The 11,075-nt window shown below is 56.6% G+C and overlaps 1 protein-coding gene across 1 annotated transcript; it reads right to left on the bottom strand.

The window, feature by feature from the left end:
* Positions 1 to 733: 733 nt before the first annotated feature.
* On the bottom strand, positions 734 to 10,969 carry CSUI_010709 (uncharacterized protein). The gene is made up of 5 exons (XM_068070811.1): positions 10,387 to 10,969; positions 9,651 to 9,753; positions 9,218 to 9,262; positions 7,968 to 8,568; positions 734 to 7,542 (listed from the first exon to the last, which is right to left on the bottom strand). The coding sequence occupies exons 1-5, from the start codon at positions 10,463 to 10,465 to the stop codon at positions 1,024 to 1,026; spliced, it is 7,347 nt and encodes a 2,448-aa protein (XP_067917213.1). The 5' UTR covers positions 10,466 to 10,969; the 3' UTR covers positions 734 to 1,023.
* Positions 10,970 to 11,075: the final 106 nt, after the last annotated feature.

Below are 11,075 nucleotides of genomic sequence, written 5' to 3' on the forward strand. Positions count from 1 at the left end.
TGCACCTTTTCAGAAGCCCACCCTGTCTTCCACCAGCTAGTCCTAAGCTGTCAGCCGCTTTCACCGCGAACGCATAGGTAACCCACTGCGTTCCGAACAGTGAAAAGCTGCGACTGGACCCAAGGCTCTTAGGTTCCAGGCCGCATGTGGTTGCCAGTGTCGGCCTCGCAACTGCCAAAAATTACATTCGTGTCACGGAGAAGCTGCGCCATGCTGTCGGCTAAAAAAGTGTTGCCAGAACGGAACCGTCCCGCTCCAGCCGAGGTGAGTCCGCAGGGCGATCTTGCCGTGAGAGTTGTACAGACAGCTGGACTCTACGGCTGAGAGTGGCGACGAAGCAGAATGGTTCGCAAGGCGTTGCTCACTTGCCCCACCGCCTTACCTCGAGGTGGGCGAGCTTGCTCTGACGTCCACGACTTCTAAAGAACAAAGCTGCCACCGCCACTGTCAACGTGCCGAACACCTTAGACCGTGCACTGCGTGTTCACCCACCCGGTTCGCAATGCTACATCTTCGTCGCCTAAGCCACGCCCATAAGAACGCCCTTTATTGGTATGTCAGTATAGCTGGCGTCGTCCCGGCACAGAAGAATGCTCAAGCGCTGGCGGGCATTGCGGGAATCTCTAGAGCACAGCCACCTATCATGCATGAAGCTCCAGGAGGAATCCCCGGAAGAAACGCGACTTCACGTGCGTGGAGACGTTAAACCTTCAGGGCATGCGTATACTAGAGGCCTTCCGTTCAGATTCGTTTCTAGTCGCTTGAGCAACGCACTAGCACTCCTGCAGCACCACTTGACATGCGGTCTAACAGCCACCCAGAGATACGTTCAGTCACAACTGGAAGCTGCACCCGAGTGTTCGTGAGCCTACATTCTCCATCTTTTTCACAAGCCATGACCGCAAACCTGGTGACAGCCGGTCGAGGCCCGCAGCAGAACGTAGGACATTATTTTGAAATAAGACGACTGGAAGAAACGCTGAGCGTAACCTTTGGTGCAGCAGGGCTCCCGCCGCATCCAGTTCAATAAAAAGTGACTTGTCTCCTGCCCAGCGCGCCCGGTCCACCGCTGTCACCACTAAGAAGCACCGTTGCCTGGTTGCTCGCTTCCTGTTTGCTCATCTGAGTGCCGGGAGACGGTGTGGCATTTTGCTTATGCACCAGAGACGTCGTAGATGGCGAAATGGCAGCGCTCGCCGCGCTGGTGCTATACTGTCGTGGAGACCTGCGACTATTCACCTCGCTTCTTCTAGGCTCCAAAGAAGGGACTGTAACCGGAGGGTGAAACGGCTGGGAAAGAAAACCGCCATGAATCGGATTCGTGCAGGGACCAACATGAATGCCTCCACGACCCGCGCCGTTTCTAGAGGCGTCTGCATAGAAAAGAGGCGAGGGTTGGCCCGCTGTGTAGACTTGTGGTACCGGGGCTGTGCTTCTTGCAATCGAAACCCCACAGGAGCCATCAGTGCTTGTCCGACCGGAGAAGCCTGTCAGCAACGAGACTCGGTGCCGATTGCTGGGAAAGCAGGAAGCGCTGGCATGTGCAGCAGCCCCAGACTGTGGCAACGGAAAAACGCTGCAGCGAGGGAGCCCATGGTCCACCGCTGCCGAGTGGGAGCGCGACGACGTAGCGCCGCCGGATCCAGTTGCAACATCACTCGGAGAACAATGACCTTCTGAAAGCGCGGAATTACTGGAGCCATGCACCGTGTCCGACCGCGACATCCGGGAAATCTCTGCAGGCGCTGACGCAGCATTTCCCACTGAGTCTGTCAGGTGAGCTTCCCGACGTGTCGCTGCCTTGTGATTCAAGCTTGAGCTGCTTGCACGGGGTGAGCTAGCTCTGCTTTCGGAAGCTAAGACTCGCTCGGACAAACCAGTTGCCTTCTTTGTTGGAATTGGTGTACACGCTGTCGCAGAAACGACCGACTCCTGGTGTGGTACCGGGCTACCTGCTCGAGGTCTCCGAAGTTGTCGGTAATGCCGATCAAGGGACATGACAAGACTCCCCGACTGCGTCACTCCTCTCGCGTGTCCCAACAGCGGCCTGTGTCGAGAACCCGACGTGTCGCGACCGTGCTTCTCTTGGGACACAGAATGTGTCCCCTCAACTGAAACATTACTCGTCCGAGTTTCTGTCTCAGAAGAGCGGCTGGGGTGGCGCCCGAGCGACGAAGCGGCAACAGGGGGGAGAGATGCCGCTGCAAGATGATGAAGAGATGCTGGGGCCCTTATCTTTGCCTGAGGGGCCGTTGGTGTAGAGACATCCGCGACCAACTGAGCACGCGTCAGAGAAGGCGAATCAGAGGAGCCTCTCGTAAATTTTTCAGCAGTAGATGGCACTGGCGGGAGAACGAAGCCGAGCGACGAAAAGAAACTCGCCCCGGTAACTACGTCCGAACGCCGGTCGGACAGCGGATTGGCCCGCTGGCTTTCTTCCTTGCTATCGGCGGCAGCGGGCCCGTGCTTCCCTGGGATTTCAGATGGGTCTGTGACTACTTGCCGAGATCCTCGCAGCGCGCATCGAAGTAGATCCGCTTGCTTCTGCCTCTGTTCATGAAAGAGCCGGCGCGTCTCAATGAGGCGCTCAAGCTCCCGTTCTTCGCTCCGCAAAGAGCTCAGCTTTTCCAACGCCTCTGTTGCTTGTCTCCGGCCCTCGCCGGTCACCTTCACCGCAGGAGACACGGCTTTTGATCCGCTCTTCTCTGGATGTCGTGCTGCAACAATACTGGGACAAATTTCAGGCACCACTGTAGGTGGAGCCACTGGAGAAACAACTGATAAGCTTGTAGGCGTATTTCGGTGTGCCGTGGCTGATCCAGGAGGACTTGGAATCACAAGGCCGACCGCCGGCTCAAGCCTCCGAGCTTGTGTTTCATTGACGACTTGACTCACACCGACAGACACGGACGGGATGCAGAGGTGACTGCAGGAGATACTGGACGTTTGGGAGCCAGAGGAGTCCTCCTTATGTTCCAATGTGGAGCTCCTGGAGTGGCACGGCGACTGCGGTCGGACCGGGGCAACCGTTCTCTGAGCGTCCAAACAAGCTGACAACGGGGTAGAGGCGACGCCTCCACCCTGTTGCGCGACAGACTCCGAAGCTACGGGAGCGAGACAGAGTGAAGGAAGACTGCGGGGCAACCCCGTACCATCCAGCGCTGTCTGCGCAGTCGGCCCGCAGCCTGCCACACCCAACTCTTGCCTCTGGGTTCCTTTGTTAATCTGTCCGCTCGAGGTGCGCGTGCCCTTTCCCTCAACAAACCGTGCCGGTCCCTCTGTTGCATGTATTCGCAGACCACAAGTGCCTGCGTCCGTCGGGATTGCATGGCTTCGGCCGCGGCTGGGAAGCCGGGCAACACCAAGAGTTGAGCTGAGAATGGCCGTCTTGTGACCCACCAGGGCAGCGGAACGGCCACCAAGGTTAGGGCACGGGGACGGGGCCACATGTGTCTCCCAGTCCGTCCCAGGTGAGGCCTGGGTGTGAGACATTCCCGCACTGTCGCCCCCTTGACACCGAACCCGTGCTGCGGCCAAAACACGGACTTTTTGTGGAGGCACCCACAGCTGCTCCTTCGCGAAGAATACGTCCACGGCTTTCGCTACATTCAGTTCGGGGCAACGCTGTTGAGAGCGCGGAGGGCTCCGCTCGGTTCGTGTTTCGAAATGACGCGACCACGCCCCGCCAGCCGAGCTCACCCTCTTCGTAGTATCCGAGCTTCCGTCGAGGACTGGGACTGCTGTCTGCGACACAACTGCGCTCGCTACAAGTGCGGAACTACTGCTTCGTACATGTGACGTCGTGCGCTCTTTACCACTTTGACACTCGTCTCCAATCTCCCAGTCTCGCGTACGGATGTCCACACAGCCGAGAGAGTGCTGCCTCCTCTGGCCTGGCTCCTGGGGAGGCCGACCGCGTTGCTGACGGCCGCAGGCTGCAGGACCAGAAAACATGGCCCTCGACGCAACAGTCTCAATAACAGCCTGACCAGCAACAGCTGTCTCCTTCACTGCACGCCAAGCTGACGAGAGTATTGGTAACTGGAACACCGATGCAGCCCCCACGGTGCGGCCACGTGACGCCGCAGAGGAGCCCCCCGAAGAGCTTCGCAGACAGGCGGATCCCCAAGCTGGGATTGCCCCACTGTTGGTTCTACTGCAGTGGGGAACGGAACGCGGCGGCAGCACAGATGGTGGCTGAAACCCTGGACCGTCGTAGGAGCCGCCCTGCGCGCCCACGAACGTGGTTGCAGGTCCACTCCTGGCATTGACCCCCTGAAAGTTCCTTGAAGCGGCAACACAAAGGGACTCTCTCGAGTGCTGTGATACACCCAGTACAGGATCAGAAGCAGATCGCTCGTCTGATATAGTCGAAACCGAGACTGTTTGCACAGCTGCCAAAGCGGAACCTGATGGACGAACAGAGAGAGAAGGGGAACCAATGACGCCCCCTACTACGCCTTGAGCGCCAGATCTTCCGCGCGCAGTCTCTACAGGACAATCCGTGGAGTGCGACTCCCCGCTTGACCGCAAATGACAGCTAGCGGGTGTCCAAACGCCGGCGTGACTGACCGCGCTTCCTTGGAGACAGCTGCTCACTCCTGGTTCCGGCAGAGGCGGATGGTGTATCAGCTCGCACAAACCAAGATGTGGCACTGGCACGCTGTTCCGGTGCGGCATGGATGCAGAAGAGAGGTCAAAGGGTACGGAGTTTGCAGGGTAGTTTGCCATGCACGATGAATCAGCCGCATGACGAGGAAGGGGTGAAGGAGGAGGCGGAGGAAGAGGCGGAGGAGCCCAGCTAGAGGGTTTTGTGACAGAACTGCAGAAACTCAGTGGGGAGCATTCTTGACTGGTGCGCTGCTGCCCCCCAGACAAATCTACGCTCGTGGAGCCGATTTCCGTACGCCCTGCACGACAGCAGGCACTTCCGTCAGATACCCCTGTCTCGCATGTGGTAGCGCCCGTCGCGGCACGGTTTTCCGAAACACCGGACCCCGGTGTCGAAGACTCCGGGTTTCCCGCACTCTGCCCGGCAACGGTGGCCACGTGGCCACCGGGGCCCACTGAGTGAGCGAACCCCAGCGCTGCAAGACTTACGGGGCGACACCGGAGGCTTTTCAGACCATCCGGCTGTAGATGAAAGTGCACCGTAACGCCACATACGGGTTCAGCGTGTGATTCCTCCACTCCGGAGGAGAGATCAAGGTCGATGCACCGGCCTATCAGAGTCAAGTGATACTCTCTGCCCACCTTCAGGTTGTCCAAGAGCATTGTCGAAGCTCGGGCAGTACGAATAGGAGGGGTGGATTGTGCCGCTGATGGTGAGGCCACTGAGCCCGGCTGGGAGCGAGTGTCATGTGCCTCAAATTCCGCCGTAAGATCTAGAATGGACAGCTGCACCTCTATCTGCCGATGAACTCCAGCAGGAGCAGAGGCTACGAGAGCTCGGGGCTTCTCTCCGAGGTGCCACGACAGAAGGACGCGCTGGTCCGGCAGCATCTTACTCTCCACGGTCATGGTAGGCGAAGAAGCTGGTGGTACACATGAAGACAAAAGAACACCGTCAGAGTGTGGACACAGATGAGGATCATTGCTGCGTTGCTCCAGGCGATCGCTGGACGCAGATGATCTAAAAGAAAGACTGCTAGACGGTGGAGCGGATTCGTCATTTGTCAGAAGTGTCCCCCTCGCAATTCCTTCGTCCCCAAAGGTGGGCACTGGGCCAACCACGATGGCAGGGCGCGATGGAGATGACCGTGAAGAGAGAAGATTAGATGCAGACAGATCATTCCTACATTTGGTTGGCTGTACACCGGAGTTGACGGTGTCTTTGTCGATGGCACGGGCTCCCGGAGACACTGGGACTGAAGACATTCCTGGCAGTGCAGCAATGGGATCGCTGCGAGACTCTGAGACATCAGTTGATTGTGTCTCTATGGCTACGCGATGCGTATTGGCAGGACCCGCACCAGGAGAAAGCCTAAGTTTAACAGTGGCACCGAATGGTAGGGATTCTCCCCCGCGCTGCCTCGGATCGCGGGCAGACTGCGCTGGCCTCGTGAGCCCGACGGCCATGCCCCCATTCGCGGCCCTGTGTCCCCGCTGTTGCGAAGGTGTTAAGTCTTGATGGATGGAAGGTTCCACGGAAGCGCCCGGGTTAACAGCGACATTTCCACCGCTGGTGGTGACAGCGTCTCCTTCGGTCGGATCAGCCGTTGGGTTGATTGTTTGGACAGCAACGCCCGGACTGGTTGAAACCGTCTCCTCTGGGGTTCCGCCACGCGGCCCAGACGGCAGATGCGGAGCTGTAGCGCAAGGGCCCGTAGTACGTCTCAGTGGAGCAACGGTGCCCGTCAGAAGACGACCTGAGGGAAGCAGATCCTGTGGAAACTGGGAACGGGAGACCGAAGACGCAGGATTGGACCGAAATTCCAACGACATCGAGTCGCCGTCCTCTTTGACGCAAGATCCCTTTTCCCACATGGAGCGAGGCGTCGGAAGTTTCTGGCAGTTCCGGTGCTCATTCGTACGCAGGGAAATGGTCGCTTCCTTACGTTCCCTAAAAGCACTTCCCGGCGCAATCGCCGAGTCAAACACGCGCTCTCCCGCCGTAGAGGGAGACCCTCCAGTTGTGGTCCGGTAGTGTGCCTGGCATGGATTTACCTCGTCAGTGGATCTCTCTGTGTGGCGCCCCTCGAAGCAGTCACCACTTTCAGTTCTCTTGTGAGAAACCGAAGGTTCCTTGGATGAAGGCGTCTCATCTACAGAGTCGTGGGTTAGCTTCTCTGGAGACTTTGGACTTATCTTCAGGATGTCACGTACTTGGCACAAGCCGGGAACTTCTTTGTGCTCAGCATCTTCCTGACCTTCCTTCTCCGAACAAGACGGTGCCACCGTCGATGACGCCTCGGCTGCTTCTTTTATAACCCGTGAATTACGACTTCCGCCTAACACCCGCGCACAAAGATCATCTAAGTCTCTCGAGTCACCTGCAAAACCTGTCTCCCACTGGTCCACTTTGGCCTTGTCCCTCGCTGAATCAGCAGTATCACGTTCCGGGATCTCGACTCCACTGTGATTCTGAGCCTCCTTCGAGTCCGCTTCAGGGCCGGCATGCGGACGCTGAACGCCACGAGGCAGGTAGCCAATGTTAGAGTTGGACGAGTGTGGAGGAAAGCCCGAAGTCGTTGAACGCTGTAAATTGTCCATGCCCAGCGCCCGTTCCACCTGGAGGGCTAGTAACCGGGCATCACAGACTAACCGAGCACGCTGCCGTTCCTCATCGGAGGTCTTGATCAACCCTTTATCTCCCTCCGGCGAGTCTGGGCCTCGAACTGGGGAGACAGCTCCGCAAAAACTCCCTTGCTCCACTGAACCTAGAAGGGAAGAACCCCCTTCGGGACGAGCTGGGAAGAGCGCGGTGCCGCACAACTCCGGTGAGAGGGAACAACTGCCCATCTGAAGAACAGGATGACATAAGGGGCCACGAGGTACCTCCTCGACAGACATGCTGTCCGCGTCCTTGAGCCACTGGGCAACCTGAAGACAACACGCGACAAAGAGACAGTGACGCACAGGTGCTCCCTACACACTTAAGAGAAGCACGAGATTCCGCAAGCTGACCAAACTCTTAGTTTTCGCGGACTCGCTTCCACCCTTGTGCCTGAAACCCCACCCAGCACAGAAACACTTGGAAAACACATACTGTACATCAGCAATGCGAAGCGGACAGGCGGAGATGCCCGAACCTACCAAAGTAGGCACGGATCAAAAACGTGTTGTGTGATGGCCTAGCTCTAACTACGACAGGAGTCACGGCATACACTCGAGCGTGTACAAGAGTCCAACTGGTGGACCGTTGATCGCCCTGAGGCAACACCGAAACACTCTGAAAGGAGCAGAGTCATAAAACGACACCCATGTACACCGTCAGCGAATCTACTTGACGCCCTGTCTCCTCCTACCTCCTTTTGAAGTCTCTCCTCAGTGCACTTTCTCTGCATGAGCGCACGCAAGCTGTTTCCTCCCTGCTGCCCGACAGCCTTCATCACCAGTTCATCGGCAAAAGGATCTTGCCACAGGGGTTCCTCTGGCGTCGCCTGGGTGTCTGCCTCACCCTCCTTCCTCGCCAATAGATTGTTGTCGTCTCCTCGGCTATCTACAGTCCCTTCCCCCTTGATGCCCTCCGCCGCCAACGCCGCCAAAGACTGAGTGCTTGTCCTATGCCATGCTTCGGCTGCAGCCTCGGTGACAGATCTTGCAAACTGCTTGGCTGTTTCTGCGGGAGTCTTGCGAGTTTGACACGGCAGACAACGCAGTGCGCCTTCTGCGCTTTCTTCTTGGAACTCCCGTGCCTGCGACTGCGTCCCACTGAGTCCGGAGGGAGACCTGTGCTTAGCTAAATCACTTGCCGCAGGAATAGCAGGAAGTCCGAACGAATGACGCTGTGTGTCCTTCACCAGGGCCTGGGCGGAAGACCCGAGTGCTGCTGCTACGGCGGCAGCCGCTTCAGGAGTTTGCGTCCGCACCTGCTGAATGAAGTCAGAGAACTGGTGAATGCCAATGCTGGGATATAACGACAAAGACAGAGACAGTTGCACACGGGAGGAATGTTTGTGCAGATTGTTGAACTACGGTGTATTCCTGGAAAACAGAGATAACAAAGCATTCAACGGAAGAGCACGCCAGTGCTGTGTCTGGTGTGCTCTTCCGTTGAATGCTTTGTTCAGTGCTGTGTCTGTGGGGCCGTGACGAAAGCGGCCCTACAGGGAGAAGGGCTGGGTTCAAAGTCCTGCACAGAAAACAGAATGCCCGCCGAGGAGCAGCTCTCTTGGAGGTGTGCATGCGCGGCTTTGCTCGATGATAACATCCTTTTGTAAAGGCGACCGAAGAAATTAGCAACCTGGCAGGTGTATCGAGGAGGTCCGCGTCTCAAGTGACGTGTGGCAAAGACAAGCCGCCGAGTCGGAGTCAAGACAACGCCATGACAAGGAAGGAAAACTCCACTACGGCATGTCGCCCTTCAAAGAGACAACCTTCGCGACAACATCCGTCATATGAGACGTACTCACATACTCCGAGCTTCCCCAGGTAGGAAGAAGCGCTTCTAAGGTTTCCGATATAACAGAACGCCCCGTACAAGGAGGGGCGGGCAGAGGTCTTGTCTGGAAACGTTGAGAGCCGTTTGCTGCAGCAGTCACGGAGCAGCACTTACTCTTTGAAGAAATTGCCAACGACGCCATCGTCGCGTTGCAGCCGACTGCACAAACACACATCCGCGCACAGTGCTCGTGCAGTAGACATCTTCACTGCTGTCTGTTGTTAAGGGAACGAAGCCAAATGAAAATCTAACTAAGGGGGTCTGGTGAGCGAGTGCTTGACTAACTATCTCATCCGCCCAGCTCTTCGTGGGTAAGCCAACAAGAAAGCGAAAACGTACACGGAGTGCCTCCAAGTCTTCGTATGGGTCCCGAGAGGTGTGGGTCTGTAATGACATCCGCGAGCCCGTTCTAGGGTTTGGACAAACGCATGGCATCATACACACCAATGTATGTCACCACAACAAGGTACCCCTTCGACGCCACGTCGTCACTGCAGACCAGAGCATCACCCTCTCACAAGTTTTCCCAATCAAGTGCTACGCGTACGTCAGATGGATGCCTGCATCATGTACTTCGCACTCAAGCCCAGATTTCTCAGATTGAAGCCGCGCGCCGTTTTCCCTTAGTTCCTCGAGCGAACTCTGGAGGTCTGAGAACAAGACAGGTAGAAGAGAGAGAGGTGATATCAGATACTCGACACCTTCGCGGACGTCTGGAAAGGAGACTCGCAGTCCGAGTAATATTCCGGGGGGACAGCGAGCTTCACTCGCGTGACTGGCCAGAAGATGCCAATGGAAACAGGGTTCGTGTAAGTGTACACAACTGGGATCGAGTGGATGTCCTCAAAGACGTGGGGCAGGTCAGCCCCTATCAGTTATGTCAAGTGGCAAACAGCGGGCAGACATTGCCCTGAACCTGCAGGAGACCCCGCCAATGATAGTAGAGCTACCCGCCAGTTTTGCCCGGATCCAATTCCAGGACGTTACGCCTGGCCGAAGCAGCACCACAGGTCGTACCTCCTAACGAAAAGGTAAAAAGTAACAGGCCCCCCTCGGCTCACGGGGGTTTGACTGGTGCTGTCGCTAATATTACCATTTGCGTCCGGCCCAACACACACAAAAAGTGGCAATACAACGAAACTTCTTAAGCTTTCCCAGTCGTTCGTCTCAAGCTATCCAAATGGTATATGCTTCTCGGTACGGCTTGTAGTGAGGATAACATCTTGAAATTCTGAAGAAATGCAGGTGTGAAGTGTGGCAGGCACGCCCCTACAAGCACGTACCTTGACAACTTCGCTGCAGTCTACAGCATGTCTCAACCAGCTCCTCCCGTCGCATCATACGCAGCGTGGCTTCTCTCATTTTTCTTCTATGCCAACGAGAAGAACAGATTCTTACGAGGAGACACAAGGCCGCTAAGCTCCTGTTATTCACTAAGCTCCAACTGGGGAGACAATGTCCTGGGAATCAATGTCGCATCGTGCAAAGCAAACGACAAATCAGGAAAACCCAGTTGGCGGCTCAGTGCAGCTTCGTCCCGGCGGGCCACAAGCCCAGCTAGAGAAGAAGAGAAAAGAGAACCGTCATGAAGATTGGAGAATGGTTAAGGAATGGAGGTTCGGACTCGCCAGAGCTGCTGGCTGCTGCCATTCCACCCGAGCCCCACGGGTCTAGATTTTTCCAGGATTTGACGTGTGCGTTGTGAGATGACAGAAAGCGAACTGTAGGAACGTTGTAATCGAGAACTAAAAAAAAAACCGCACCGCTGCGAAGACTGAGAGAACAGAATGGGGAAGCAGCACCCAGCAGTTGAGACTGCAGAAGACAGTTGGCTATTTTGAAAAGCATGCACCGGGGCACGCTATTCGTGTGTAAGTCAGCTAGTCAGGCCCGTGAAAACAGACGGCGCACGACACCTTCGCGAAGAAAAGACTATCTCCGACGTGGTAATTGTGCTGCCGCGTCGCTACTG

The sequence above is a fragment of the Cystoisospora suis genome, assembly GCF_002600585.1.
Source record: "Cystoisospora suis strain Wien I chromosome Unknown contig_8053, whole genome shotgun sequence".
In the NCBI taxonomy this organism is placed as follows: domain Eukaryota; phylum Apicomplexa; class Conoidasida; order Eucoccidiorida; family Sarcocystidae; genus Cystoisospora; species Cystoisospora suis.